Raw genomic sequence first — 15,277 nt, 5'->3', positions numbered from 1 at the left:
GTGTCAGAAAGAGAACCCACCCCTCTCATTTCTTTGAGGGGCACCCTAACCAGCCGAGGAGGGCAAGACACCTGTTGAGAACATCTACTGGGGGTCAGGTGTCCACACGGCCTGGCCGCTGGCAGACATGGCCCGTCACCTCAACCTCCTATGGGCCAGCTTCAGGCAACGAAGGCTGGAAACCTGGCTGCGGCAGCAGCTCTGAATGTCACCCTGGTGTCCCACACATGGATCCCCCAGGGCCATGGGCAAGGACAGGGCCCCGAGGAAATCCACTCCACAACCATGAGTCCACTCTCAGTGACATGGGAGAACACCCTCAGGCCTTCTGGTATCCTCTGCAGGGTCCTTTTACACACACACACACACACATGCACGCATACATGTGGACACGTGCACACAACATGCCCGCATACACACAGGCATCCACACCCACATCCACACACGCTCGCCGCCCGTCCTGCACACAGCCGCATTTTCGGAACTTGGCTGTTTCAGAGATGGAAACAGGGACATAGAGGCTAGAACGGTGCAGGGGAAAAGGGTGATCAAACGCCCCCAGTTTTCGGCAGTCTGACAGTGGCTGGCTCAAAATCGAGCCTAATGTCAGACCAGGCCGCAGGAGCCTCCCTCACTGCTGCCTGAGCAGTGTCCCAGCTCCCAGCTGAGTCCCAGCCCCCTTCCCTGACCCCTGGCTGCCCATGGAACACCCTGGGGAAAGCTTACACATCTCTCTTCTCCAGCAGCACCCTCTGCAGGGAACGAGGGGGTGAGCTTAGGTGGCAGGAGCCGGGCTCCGACAGACAAGGCACCAGGGACACTGTTAGAGCGGGATGGGCACCTGGGGAAAATGCCAAGCTGCCGGGGGCCCAGGACAGGGCAGGCCCACACAGCGACGGGCAGGCGTCCACTCAACTGGAGCAGAGCGGGCTCCCAAGGCCAACGGGCACAAGGGAGCAGTCAGGCTCACAGGCCACACACGGCCTGCTCCAAACCCAGGGGTCTGACCTAGTCTCTAGAGATTCTTACAGCCCCCACAATAACTTCCCATCTGAGGGAGGCTCCCGGTCCCCTCCAGCTGTGAGACAGGGGAGGAGGGAGGTGAAAGCTCATGTCCTCTCCCAGCCCACCTGGGCCTCCCAGCGCCACGCTGCTCTAGGACACAGTGTAGGGGGAGGTTCCAGAGCCCAGCACCAGCAGTGCCCCTGCTCCCTTCATTCCCAGTGGGCCCCAGGGCCCCAGCAGCGGTGCCGGCCTCGAGGACAAGGACTCTGCCCCCACCCATACCCTGCTGCAGCTTCTGTACCAGGCACAGTCCTGACCCAGGAATGGGGCTGGGGCACTCGGAGCTGCCCTTCCCTGGCCTCTGCTATGACCAGCGGCCAGGGAGTCCCATCAGATTCTCCCAAGAGTGGCCAGCTCATCCCACAGCTCCACTCACCCTCCCAGGCTTGAGCAATCTGGCTGGCGGCAGGAGCTGCAGGGAGAGGGGCACCAGTGAAACAGCCCAGAAGCCCCAGGCCAGGCCCAGAAGTCGGCCTCCTCCCACTGCTCCCCAGAGAGGTACAGGCTCCCGTTGGTAGGGAACCAGCAAAGGGCTCTCTCTAGAGGCTGGGGCTCCAGGCACCAGGCCTGGCCGGCTTCCCGGAGCAGTCGGTGCCTCTGAGGGCCACTGGGCGTGTGGTACACCTTCCTGGCCCTACTGCACACCGAGTGCACAGCCCCTCCCTGCCACTCCATGTGGTCCAGGCCTGAGGCCTGCTCCTGGGCATGGTTAACCTGCAGACAGCCACGCTCACTCAGGGGACAGAGACGGACACTTGCATGTCTGGCAAGTCTCCCTGGCCCCAGCAGTGCGGGCAGCTAAATCTGCTGATTTCTCTTCTCTTCTAGGACCAAATGCTGGGGAAAGAAACCCCAAGTTCAAGGGTCTCTGCACCTTGCCCCTGAAGGACTAACACTTAGGGCCAGCAGGGACCTCAAGATGACCAGACAAAGCTGCCGCTTAATGCAGCCATCATCTGCTTCCTTGGATACTTCAGCCCCACACCAGGGTGCCACCTCAGTCACTGGGTGTTACCAGCAGGCACCTCCTGGCCACACTGAGATGGGCTCTGTGCCCTTCCTTCTCCAAGCATCAGTCCTAGGGGAATGTGGGGTGCGACTGGGCCCACAGAGGTGCCCCACCAGGCTGTCCCACAAAAGGCCTGAGGAGGCCTGCAAGGCATGCCCAGCCCTGCCCAGCCCTGCCCTGTGCCCTTCAGCCATGCCCCCAGGCCCCAACTGCCCAGACTCTTCCTGAGGTGTTTCCCAGTGTCCAGGAGGCTGGACACATCCTCATTCCTCCTCTGGGCACAATCAGGTGACACGGGGGCCTCATTAGCCACAGGGGTAGACCATGTGATTTGTCTCTGAAACAAGAACACTTAATACAGCAACCATGCCAGCAAAACAGGCAAGGCCACGCTGATGCCAAGTGACTGGACACATGAGTGAGTCCTCATTTACCCACTAAGAATGCAACCTGAGGCCCCGAGCGCTCTCGCAGGGCCTACGCCCATGAGAAAAGCCGGGTACTCACCTGTGCTCCCTGACTATGCACAGGGGGCGGGGGCGACAGGGGCTGACACCATGGTCTTGCCTGTCCTCAAACACCCAGCCGCAGCCCATGCCACAGTTCAGTGGGAATGGCCGGAAGCAGGGCTGGTGGGCAGGGGTGAGTCCTGAGGCCCAGATAAAAGCTTAGTCTCCTCAACTTCCCTCGTTCCCCCGCCAGACACACCCTGCTGGGGCCAGCAGGCGGGAGCCATGTGAGGAAGGACAGGAGGACCACCCCTGGGAAGCCCCCATCCTCGGGCCCTGCTGCTCTCTTCTGCCTTCTCCCACGGCAGCCTTTATCTGGATACCGCACTCTTACAGCTTCAGGCTTCTCCCTGGGGCATCGGTGCCGCATGGGAGCACTAGAGGGCGCCGCTGCCCTTACAATGATCGCCGGGAGCCGCAGGGCAGAGCGCCCAAACCTCTGGCCCTCTGGAGGGGCTCTCTGGGTTCCGGCGGGAGACCCTGCAGCTACTGAGCCTCCTAGTTCAGAGTCCAACCTGCAGCTTCCAGCTGTGAGCCTCCCCTCCTTCAAGGCACGTGGGGCCAGTGCTGCTGACGGGGCTCACTGTCCAGCTCTCGCCTATCTGGTCCAGGCCAGGCCACTTTACCCAAAGAACAGCCCTTCTCCACTCTGCCTGGATGCCCAACCCCAGAGCCTACCCCTGCAGCTGCCACCTTCAAATGGGCCCCCAAGGAGGGCAGGGAGGTCCTAGGTGCCCACAGCCTCCTGAGGACAAGGACAAGGTTCAGAATTCAAGGGGAGCAGGAGAGAAACATCAGCCTCCGGGTGTTGATCTGTGACCCAAGTTCTCCAGACTCTGAAAGGCCATGAGGAGCACGGAGAAGGAAGAGGGGGCCAATCAGCATCCCAGGAGTGGCCACCACGCTAGCTCTACATCAATGTGGTCACGGCCAGCAGGTGCCTGGATGATCACCTCCATACCTCACAGAAATGGCCCCACCTCCGCTCCCCCACGGACACCACTGAATGCAGAGCCCCCAGCACCTCCTAGATCTCCTGCCAACTCCAAATCCCTCTAGGTGCCACAGAGGCACCAGGCTCAGGCTGGGCAGACAGAGACCCATCATCCCCGCCTCTCCTCTCCTCTCCTCAACTGCAGACGGCCAGCCGCTCCCTGGGTTCCAGGGAGCAAGGGCAGGTGGGGGGTGGGGTACAAAAGCTTCCACCCCAAGCAGGGGGAAAGGGTGGCAGCTCCTCGGGCCTGATCTAGCTTCACACCTGGCATCCAGAAGGCTCTACCAGCACTGCCACCAGGCCAAGGCCCAGACCCAGGAATGCCTGCTTCCCCCTCACCCCTCAGCACTGGGAATTTCACAGGGAAAGAGAAAAGCTGGGACGGCAGCGTTCAGAGGCCCTCCCTCTGCCCGGTCTCTCACCCTTCGCCACTGAACCCTGCCTCCCCACCCCACCTCCTGTCTCCATTTCCATGGAGGTGGACGCAGGTTTGCTCAGGGAGTACAAGCAGCCGCCCTGCCACACCGGCTGGGGTAGCCACACATGCTGCCTGTCCAGGGCCTGAGAAAGAGGGGACCTGCACTTGTGACCGCCGCCTGGAGCCCCGCCCCAGGCTCAAAGTTAGGAGGAGGCGGAGGGGCCAGGGTGAGGGTGACAGGCTGTGCCCAGGGTTCGAGCCGGAAAACCCGGCACGTTCGCAGCAGAGTATCTGTCATCAGCACTTCCCACAGTGCCACACTCTAAGATGAGACACACCAGAGAGGGCCGCAGCCGCCACGCATGGCCAAGGCCAAGGCCAAGGTTACACATTTCAGGAAGCTGCACTCAGTCTCTGGCCAGGCTGGGAAGCAAATGGAGATGAGAGCAGGAAGCAAGGAGCAGCTCTCAGAGGAAAAGGCTCACAGAGCTGATAGGACAGCTGGGGCCAGGTCCAGCTTCAGAGACGGGGGACACGAGAGGGTTGCAGGCCCCAGCCCTCACTTTTCTACGTGCCAAGGCTTCCTTACCTTGCAGCCAAGAAGCCAAAAATCCATACAAACGGCCCCTCCCTGGAGGGTGGGCGTGCAGCGAGGCCGGGCTGAGGACTTGGACCCTTCCGTCCATGGGACCCTCAGAGCACGGTGCCCTCGCAACTCCCCTGTGTCTGTGCAGAGAGCCTGGGCTTGGGCAGGTGCCGCGGTTTCCCATGCAAAGCCAGCGCACAGCAGCCTGCCAAGGCCCCTGCTCCAGGACGCAGGTTCCAACTCCCTGGGAGTCTCCCCAGGAGCAAAGCTGGCCCTGCTCAACACCCACCTGGGTTTCTGGGTAGGTTCCTTGGCTTCTCTCAAACCGAACCAGCTGCTCTTGGTCTTCTCCTCCCCGCTGGAGGGGTGGTGGGGAGAGGCCCCCAGAGTGGGAGCCGCCTTCTCTCCCACAGAGCCCCGGCGTCCCAGCTCGCTGCGACTCAGCCCCGGGTGGTGGTGGTGGAAGAGCCCCATCCGAGGCTTGCGCTCCTCCTTCCGGGCTCCTTCCTTCTCTACCACAGCCTCAGGGGGGGCCACGATGGGAGTGGCGACCTGCACTGGCTTCCCCTCGGTGGGCAGGGCCCCCTCCTCCTCCCGGGAGCGGCCGGCCAGCGCTTTGGCCTGGGCGCTCCGCTCCTGTCCGGCCACTGCCTCTGAGCTGCTGGCGCTGCGGCTGCCTCTGCCCCAAGAGTCATCCGTGGAGCGAGGCGCGTCCTCCGAGGGCCGGGAAGAGACGCCGTGCAGGGAGCTGGAGGGTGGCAAGGGGCCCGAGATGGAGCTGCGGTGCCGCGGGGGGCCCTGGGGCTCCTCGTTGTAGATGTGGCTCCCGTTGACACAGAGCGAGGAGCGGGAGGCGGCATCCAGGTGGCCCTGGAGGTCCAGGAGAGCCCGAGGAGGGGCGGCGCGCACCTGGCTGGCCTCGTCACTGTAGGTCCTCTTATGGGCAAGCAACTTGGGGGAGGGTGCAGGGTCCCTGCCTGAAATGGAAACACACGTGGGGTCAGCACCGGGGAGGCAGGAAGCCGGTGCCTGGCCGTGGGCCGTGGGCCTTCCCCACCCCACCCCCACAGGGGAGAGGCATGCTCACCGCCTTCTGAGGACAGCCAGCTGCTGCGGCTGGGCGAGCGGGTGAGGAGCTCGGCCGCCGGGCCCTGGTAGGCCAGGCTCCCGCTGGCCGAGGACAGGGTGCTGTCGGAGCCCAGCGAGGTGTTGGACTGGGTCAGCGAGGACTTGCGCAGCTTGTTGCGGAGGAAGAAGCCCTTAGCCTTGCCCATCTTGCTCAGGCTGCCCAGCTCGGGGTCCTCCAGGGCACTGCTGGGGAGGATGGCGGAGGCAGACTCCAGGTCAAACTTCTTCTTGCCCTTCATCTTGTCCTTGATCTTGCTGAAGGGGGAGCGCGGCTTGTCCTTCATGGACAGGTCAAACATGCTGGCGCTCAAGTTGTTGCGGGTGAACTGGATGGTGACTTGAATCTCCCCGCGTTCTTTCTCCTTCTTGCCTGCCTTGGAGTGCAGCTTGTACCACCTGCGGGAAGAGGGGAGCGGGCAGAGCTCTCAGCACAAGCCAGGGAACCCCACAGGGCCCCGGCTGACTGCCTTTTCCCACGGGTTCTTGCTCCCCACACTGGCCACTGGCATAGCTGAGAATGTAGCCTGGACTTTCCCACAATGAAAAAAACCACATCCTGAGTAGGGGAAGCTCCTCAGGGGCCACCAAGCAGGACAGTGGCCACCACACCATGCCCCTCACCCACCCCAATGCTTGTCCCTGGAGCTCGGAGACACCCCCTTCAGCTCCATCCCTTACATCTGAAACTCTGAGGCCCAGAGGGGTGAACTGGGCCTGGGAGGAGACCCCATATCTGGAGGCCCCTGGCACAGAAAGACCTACCCACATTTTCCCCTCTTTATGTCACTTCCTCTGGCCACTGCCAGCCAAAGCTCTACTCTGAGCCACCAGTGAGCCCAGAAAAGAACGCAGAGGCCCGGGCCCAGAAATAGCAGTGCACTGAGACACGCACACACCCCACACCCACACACTGACTCACCCCCAGGTCCTGCCAGGGGTACCCTGTGGCGGGAGGAAGAGACGGGAGTGGCAGAAAGAGGCCACTGAAGAGGCCCAGGGCAGAGGATGGGCACTCAAATCCACTGAGCAACTACAGTGTTGTGACCCATAAAAGACTCTATGCCCATTTTATAGATGAGGAGGTTGAAGCTCTAAGGTAAGGTAATTCCTCCAAGAACAAGCAGCCAGTGAAAGAGAGGGGAGACTCAGAGCCAGGTTTTCATTATACCAAAGCCCATTCTTCCCATTACATAAGAGATCCCTGGTACCCGTGACCCCAGACACACGTGATCCCTGACACACACGATGCTCCCACACCACAGAGGACGGCAACTTCTTAGAAAACCAAACACTCTAGTCACGCAAGGAGCCATGGCCCTCCCTGGTATCTGCCCAAGTGAGGTGAAAACCCATGTCCATGAGAAAACCTGCACACAAATGTCTACAGCAGCTCCACTCACACATGCCAAAGGGCAGAAGCATCCAAGACGCCCTTCTGTAGAGCAAATGGATAGATCACGCTGCTTCCAGGTAACAGAGGCCCACACAGCAAACTCTCAGGCTGTGAGAAGACATGGGAGGGCCTTCAGGGCACAAGCGAAAGAAGCCAACCTGAAGAGGCTTCGTACATGCAGATTCCACCATGTGCCACTCTGCTAGAGACAGGGAAAAGATGGGTGGCCGACGCGGGTCTGCAGGGTGGCAGGCCGGGGAGCACAGGGCAGCCAAACTGCCTACCTTCCACCCATTTTTTGTAAAATTACCATTACACTAAAAAATAAACTAAATTTTAAAAAGGAAAAAAAGGGCAGAAAATACAAAAAGGAAGGAACCATGAAATACAAGTTTTCCTGAACTGAAGACTTACGCGAGCTCCAACACAAAAAGCCCCCAAGTAGGGGCCAGTACTTTGGTCTGGTAGGTTAATCCTCCGCCTGTGGCACCGGCATCCTATATGGGAGCCAGTACTAGTCCCAGCTGCTCCCCTTCTGATCCAGCTCTCTGCTATGGCCTGGGAAAGCAGTGGACAATGGTCCAAGTCCTTGGGCCCCTGCACTCACATGGGAGACCCGGAAGAAGCTCCTGGCTCCTGGCTTCAGATTGGTGCAGCTCCGGCCATTATGGCCATTTGGGGAGAATCAGCAGACGGAAGACCTTTCTCTCTGTCTCTCCTTCTCACTGTCTATAACTACCTCTCAAATAAATAAATAAAATCTTAAAAAAAAAAAAGCCCCCAAAGGAGTGGGCGTTTAGCCTGGAGGTAAAGATGCCTGCACCCCACATCAGAGTCCTGACCCCGTATTCCAGCCAATGCAGGCCCTGGGAGACAGTGATGATGGCTCAAGTAATTGAGTTCCTGCCACCCACATGGGAGATCTGGATTGAAGTCCCAGCTCCTGGCTCCGGCCCGGCTCTGGCCCGGCTCTGGCTGTTGTGGGATTCCGAAGAGTGAGGTAGTGGGTGGAAGCTCAGTCTATGTCTATCTGTCCTGCTCTTTCTGCGCCTCAAATCAACACAGTAATTTTTTTTATTTTTATTTATTTATTTATTGACAGGCAGAGTGGACAGTGAGAGAGAGAGACAGAGAGAAAGGTCTTCCTTTGCCATTGGTTCACCCTCCAATGGCCGCCGCGGCCGGCGCGCTGCAGCCAGCGCACCGCGCTGATCCAATGGCAGGAGCCAGGTACTTATCCTGGTCTCCCATGGGGTGCAGGGCCCAAGTACTTGGGCCATCCTCCACTGCACTCCCTGGCCACAGCAGAGAGCTGGCCTGGAAGAGGGGCAACCGGGACAGAATCCGGCGCCCCGACCGGGACTAGAACCCGGTGTGCCGGCACCGCAAGGTGGAGGATTAGGCTAGTGAGCCGCGGCACTGGCCTCAACACAGTAATTTTTAAGAAGTCTGAAAGCCTCAAGTATGCAGCACTATGACTAAAGACAGACTCAAGCCAAAAGATGTCACCACGAGGGTTCTGACCCTTGCCAAACGCAGCAAGGAGGCCCAGACTCCCATCAAGGGGAAAGAGACACCAGCGTCGGGACAGCACTGCAGCCCTCTACTGCAGCACGGACACACAGGGCGCAGTGCCACGTCCCATCGGAGTGGAAAACTCCCCAGCCCCCAGCTCTAGATCCAGCCAATCAAGCAAGGGAGACCACAACCTGAAAAAGTGGTCAGATGTCACCAGAGGGTGCAGAAGACCCTTGAGATACACACACGTGCAAACACACCCTGCACCCACACCCACACCCACACCACGTGCACACACACCTACACCCTCTCACACTTCACATACACCACACACACACACATGCGTCACAAGCACAGGCACACCCCCACACAGGCACATACACCACATGCCCACGCATACCCTGGTCAGTGGCATAGGGGTCATTGCTCCCCTGGGAGCCACCCACCCAGGCTTTGGATAGACACAAAGGGGTTAGGAGTGGGCAGTCCATTGTACAAAAGTTCCTGAGGATTCAAATATCCAGACCTGAGTCACTGTGAGGGCGTGCTGGCAGCAGTGGCTGGTTTCAGTTTGTTTCTGAACATTGCAGACGTGTTTCTGGCGGTCTCCCCACCTCCAGCTGCACCCCTTTGGAAGAGTCCATGTTGACTAGACCCTCGCAAGGTCATCAGGGGCTGGGGCCTGGTTCCTCCCAGGGCCCCACTTGGAGGCCTGAGCAGAGGGTGCCTGGGCTGCAGTCTCCCTCTCAGATCTCGGGGGCCAGGCCCTGGGAAGGCAAGCTCAGGACAGGCGGCAGCTCACACAGCAGGGCAGAGGACCGTGCTGGGAGGCCGTGGGTGCCTGCATGAGCCAGGGCGGGAAGTGCTGAGCGAGACAGACGGGCTGTGTGTGAGGGGGTTCACAGGGGCCCCAGGGGAGGTTCAGCACAGAGCAGCCCGCCAGCACAACATCCTCAGCCCTTACTTGCTCAACCCAGCGTGCACCTTGGGCCTGACCCTGTTAACTCCCACTTCTCGAGGGCCCAAGTCCTTCCTAAACCTGGATGAGGCCCCAGTCATTGGGCACAGCAAGATCCTGGGAGGTGGGGTCAGGGGGCACGGATGAACACCAGCCCCAGACCAGTCAGGCCCCGACTGAGAAACGGGAACCAACGAGCCCCAACAGCCTCCACCGGGCTCAGCAGTCTGGGGCTGGGAGCCCCGCTGGTCCCAGTCCACACAACGGCCCCAAGTGGGCCTCTCTCTGGGTGAGAGCACCTGCGCTTGTCCTGCTTGGCTTTTTTGTAAGGAGCACACGGACGGCTGTCACAGGAACAAGAGGGCGACAGGAGCATGGTCGACCGCTTCAGAGAGCTCGGAGGAGCTGAGCCCCTCTCCACAATCACGCTCGCCAGGCAGGAGGCAGGGCGGAGATCCTGCCCAGTACATCCCTGACACCCACCCAGTTCCTCAGCCCGAGGCACATAAATCCCCCACCCGCACGCCCTTCCTATGGGTGGCCAACCGCTCCACCTGCAGCCCACCCATCCCCACTCTCACACAGTCGGGGGAATCTAGCTCTCCAAGCCCCAGGCTCCACCTGCTCAGGACACAAGGGTCGATAAAGATGATGAACAGCTGGGCCTTCTCCCAGATGGCTCTGCAGCCACGGCATGACAGAAGAGTCCCTACACCTGGACACACGATGGACACTGCTTCAGGAGAGACACGCACCAGGGCTTCTCAAACTGCCAAGTGAAAAAAATCACTGCAAATGCTGGGCAGGGAGTTTGGCGCAGCAGTTAAGGCGCTGCTTGGGACATCCACATCCCATACTGGAGTGCCTGGAATCCAGTCCCAGCTCCATTTCCAAATCCAGCTTCCGCTAAAGTACACCCTGGGAGGCAGCAGGTGTCAGTTCAAGCAGAGGGTCCTTGCCACCCACATGGGAGACCTGGAGTGAGCGCCTGGTTCCTGCTTTCTACCTGGCCCAGCCCCAGGAGTGAATAACACAAAAGCACACTCTCTCCCTTTCAAATAATTTTTCAGATTTATTTATTTATTTATTTGAAAGAGTTACACAGAGAGAGAAGGAGAGGCAGAGAGAGAGAGAGAGTGGTCTTCCATCCACTGGTTCACTCCCCAATTGGCTGCAACAGCTGGAGCTGGGACAATCCGAAGCCAGGAGCCAGGAGCTTCTTCTGGGTCTCCCACACAGGTGCAGGGGCCCAAGGACTTGGGCCATCTTCCGCTGCTTTCCCAGGCCATAGCAGAGAGCTGGATCAGAAATGGAGCAGCCGGGACTAGAACCGGCACCCATATGGGATGCCGGCACTGCAAGTGGAGGCTTTACCCGCTATGCCACAATGCTAGCCTCATAAATAATTTTTTTAATGCAGATTCTGACAACCTATGTGCAGATGGGCCCAGAAGGTCCCACTTCTGCCCAGCTCCTCAGACCACACCAGAGTGGAGGGATACACACGAGGGGGTATGAGACCAGCCAGAGTCAATCTACCAAGTACCCGTGGTAGGCTTGGCTCCACACCTCTTCAACCCACCCAGTTGAGGAAATGGGATCATTAATTCCAGTTTGCAGTTCAGGGAATTACATTGTGTAGAGTCCCAAGACCACGCAGTTGGTAAGTGCTAGAGTCAGAACTTTTTCCTATTTTTTTTTTTTAAAGATTATTTATTTGAAAGGCAGAGTTAGAGAGAGAGAAGAAGAGAGATCTCCCCACAAATGGCTGCAAAAGCCCAGGCCCAGCCAGGTCAAATCCAGGAACAAGGAATTCACCTGGGTTTGCTCACGAGAGTGGCAGGGGCCCAAGTAACTGGGCCACTTTCCACTATTTTTTTTTTCCTTTTCTTTCTTTCTTTCTTTCTTTCTTTCTTTCTTTCTTTCTTTCTTTCTTTCTTTCTTTCTTTCTTCCTTTCTTCCTTTCTTTCTTTCTTTCTTTCTTTTTTTTCTTTTTTTTTTTTTTTGACAGGCAGAGTTAGACAGTGAGAGAGAGAGAGAGAAAGGTCTTCCTTCCGTTGGTTCACCCCACAAATGGCCGCTACAGCTGGCATGTTGTGCCAACCCAAAGCCAGGAGCCAGGTGTTTCCTCCTGGTCTCCCATGCGGGTGCAGGGCCCAAGTACTTGGGCCATCCTCCACTGCACTCCTGGGCCACAGCAGAGAGCTGGAATGGAAGAGGGGCAACCGGGACAGAATCCGGCACCCCAACCGGGACTAAAACCGGGGTGCCAGTGCCACAGGTGGAGAATTAGCCTAATGAGCCACGGCGCCGGCCCACTTTCCACTATTTTCCCAGGCATATTAGCAGGGAGTCGGGTGGGAAGTGGAGCAGCCAGAACCAAACTTGTGCTCATCTGGGATGCTAGCGCTGAAGACAGTGGCTTGACCCACTGCACCACACCATCAGTCCCTGGGGTTGGAACTTGAACATGAAGATGACCGACTCCAAGCTCCTGCCCTTATCATTCAAGGTGTAGCCTCTCTCAGGGAGCTGAAGGCAAACAGTCTTGGCTCTGGGCACCCACAGGGGACAGAGGCTGGAAAAGGCCAGGGTCCATCAGAGCCCTGACGAGGCGGGGGGGGGGGGGTTTGGAGACCAAGCCCCCCTTTCTAAAGGTTGACACAACACAGGAACACATTGCCCACGGGGCACTGAGGGAACCTCAGGGTTTTGTCCTATCCCTCAAGTCTTTGAGAGCAGCCCGGCCTCCCCTGATAGCCACCACAGAGCTGCATTCCTGGGTGGGCAGTAATTGGCTCTAACAGGGGCCCCTGCTCGGCTGAAGTACCTCCCCCAGGCTTCTCTGCCTGACAAAGTTCAGCAGGCCCAGCATGGACTTGGGACTCGGCCTCAGCCTCCTCCCCCAACCTCCCCAGGTGCAGAGGACAAAGACGGGATGGGAGCAGTGGGAGGTGACAAGGTTGCTCATTTGTCACTAAGATGAGGATCTAGATGTTCACGCTGCCTGTCTGGGCTCCGGGCACTCACACCCAGCTCTCTGCCTGTCTCTCGGGAACACAAGTGGAAGAACAGCTGACGCAGTATAACCAGGGAAGCCCCAGCCTCCGGGGAGAGCCAACCTGGGGCTGCCATCCAACACGCCCCTGCAGGTGCTGGGGGATTCTCGGCAGAACCAGGGAGCTGAGGGCTGTGAGCAGCTGCAGCCAGCACACACCTGCCTCTCCCCGCAACTCTGTGTCTTAACAGTGATAAACTCAGACCCCTCTCTGGGCCCCTGCCCACCCTTCATTCCAGACCTCAAGCCCAGGAACCTGCTTTGTCTCTTTCCCTGCCCCCTTGCACCCTAGATCTAAACTTTGAGCTCTGTTAGCTCTGCCTGCAAATGATCTCCAGGATTCAACTCCTCTCTCCTGCAGCCCAGACCATGGACTCCGCCCTGCTGGGCACTGCGATGTCCTGCGGCCCCGCTCCTTCCAGCGAGCACCTCACATCGGCTCCTGGCTTCCCCTGGGTCTCTGCACCTCACGGGCCACTCTGGTGCTCTCGGTGTCCCTGAGCCCGGGAGGGGTGTCCCCACCTCAAGGGCACCATACCTGCTGCTCCATCCACCTGACACTGAGGACAGCATCTTCCAATCACTGCTCACTGCAGTCAGGCCTCTGCTCAGCCCAACCTCGTCCATCCTCCAGAGTACCCCGACAGCTACCACCGCCTTTTGCCCCATTGCACTGTATCCTCCTCACCACCGGCTGACAGTGCGAGCCTGCACGCAGCTCACACGGCACAGCAGTGGATGGACACACGGGCCTTGTTTGGCATCTGTCTCCCAGCCTGACAGGCGAGAGCACACTCTGCTCATCTCCACGTGCCCGGCACGCCTCAGCGGACGCTCAAATGTGCATCCCATGGCCCAGCGCGCTCCTCTATGAGCTCAGCGTAGGAACAGGCCGGGCCCCGCTCACAGCAGTTCTCTGGTGTTTCCACCAGTGCCATCGCATGGGCTCCTGCAGAGAGGGTCCTCCCTGTCCCTAGAAAGGGGCCTGCAGAGGACGGGAGCCCAAGGGCCAGGCTCAAAGGGGGAACCCTAAAGAGGGAGCCTTCTGAAAGTGTGAGACTTCCCGTCAGCCCCCACCTCTGAGCTGAGAACGTCATGAGTGTCCCTGGGCCTCAGGAGAGGAGGTGAGTGCTGACCCCGCCCATGCCCGCCCACCACCTTACCACCATCCCCGGGGCAGCCACTCCCTGCTCCCCGAGCACCTGACTGACACCTCCCTTTGCCCTCCTCACAACCCCAGCTGAGGGCAGGGTGGGAGGTTGGCCCTGAAAGCAGTTGGAGGTGTGGATGAGGGGAGCAGGGCTGCTGGGGTTGAAGCCCCTGCCCCAGCCCCAGCCCCCACCGGCTGTGTGACGCTGGGCAGGCTACCTGACCTCTGTGTGCCTCAGTTTCCTCGCTCTCTGTGAGGTGGGGTAACAGACCGGGCCCCATGCTGAGGTCACTTCTCCTACAGGAGCAAGAGAACCCTGCGCCCTGACATCACCCTGTGTCACGCACAACACACCCCCAGGCTCGAGAGGCCCCCTACCACGTCTCTGCCTAGACAAGGAATCCAAACTCCTTATCTCCCCTGATCAGTCACTGAAATGTGGCGTGGAACCATCACGGTGTAGCCGCAGTGCCAGCCAGCCTGTCGCCCGGAGAAAGCAGGGAGCTCCAGGCCGCACTGTGGCTGCTGCAGAAGCCAGAGAATGTGTTCTCCTCACCACTGTCCTGAACCGTAAAGTCGTCAGATCACCACCAGGTCACAGTATGCAACACAGGACTACGGGAGCACATGTCTTCAGCAGACATTTTTTCAATGGGATATACCACTTTTTTTTCCCCAAAAAACCTTTTTTTTCAGGAATACAAACTTCATGCTTTTCATAAATACAACTTTAGGAACGCAGTGATTCTTTCCACCATACCACCCACACTCCCACCTCTCTTCCTCCTCTCTCTCCTATTCCCTTTCTTAGTTTTCACTAATATCTATTTCCAATTCACTTTATATACATATGATTAACTATAGTAAGTAAAGAGTTCAACAAATAGTATGGGAGGGGAGGGGGACCTATTCCTCAACAGTTAAGACAAGGGTTGTTCAAAGTCATTGCATCTCAAAGTGTCAATTTCATTTCTATAAAGTACCTTTTAGGTGCTCTATTAGTTATCACAGATCAGGGAATGGTATTTGTCCTTTGGGGACTGGCTTGTATCACTAAGTATAATGTTTTCTAGTTTCATCCATTTTGTTGCAAACTACAGGATTTCTTTTTTACTGCTGTGTAGTATTCCATGGTTTACATATCCCATAATTTCTTTTTTTTTAAAGATCTATTTATTATTTATTTGAAAGTCAGAGCTACACAGAGAGAGGAGAGGCAGAGAGAGAGAGAGGTCCTCCATCTGCCGGCTCACTCCCCAACCGGCTGCAACAGCCGGAGCCACACCGATCCGAAACCAGGAGCCAGGAGCCAGGAACCACCCCCTGCCCTGGGTCTCCCATGTGAGTGCAGGAGCCCAAGGACCTGGGCCATCTTCCACTGCCTTCCCAGGCCACAGCAGAGAGCTGGATCAGAAGTGGAGCAGCCGGGACTCAAATGGCACCCATATGGGATGCAAGTACTGCAGGTGGCAGCTTTACCCACTACGCCAC

At 58.4% G+C, this 15,277-nt stretch overlaps 1 protein-coding gene across 4 annotated transcripts in view; it reads right to left on the bottom strand.

The window, feature by feature from the left end:
- Nucleotides 1-15,277, bottom strand: part of RAB11FIP5 (RAB11 family interacting protein 5) — a 36,332-nt gene that overhangs the window by 7,873 nt on the left and 13,182 nt on the right. For all 4 annotated transcript variants that reach the window (XM_002709753.6, XM_017340671.4, XM_017340672.4 and 1 more), the window contains exons 2-3: nucleotides 5,669-6,105; nucleotides 4,871-5,558 (exon numbers count right to left, since the gene is read on the bottom strand). In XM_002709753.6, coding sequence (XP_002709799.1) covers nucleotides 4,871-5,558; nucleotides 5,669-6,105 — 1,125 coding nt within the window. The remainder of the gene's footprint in view (nucleotides 1-4,870; nucleotides 5,559-5,668; nucleotides 6,106-15,277) is intronic.

This window comes from Oryctolagus cuniculus, chromosome 2 (genome assembly GCF_051225735.1).
Source record: "Oryctolagus cuniculus isolate XC-2025 breed Fujian yellow rabbit chromosome 2, ASM5122573v1, whole genome shotgun sequence".
In the NCBI taxonomy this organism is placed as follows: Eukaryota; Metazoa; Chordata; class Mammalia; order Lagomorpha; family Leporidae; genus Oryctolagus; species Oryctolagus cuniculus.
This window is presented reverse-complemented; position numbering and strand designations above follow the sequence as displayed.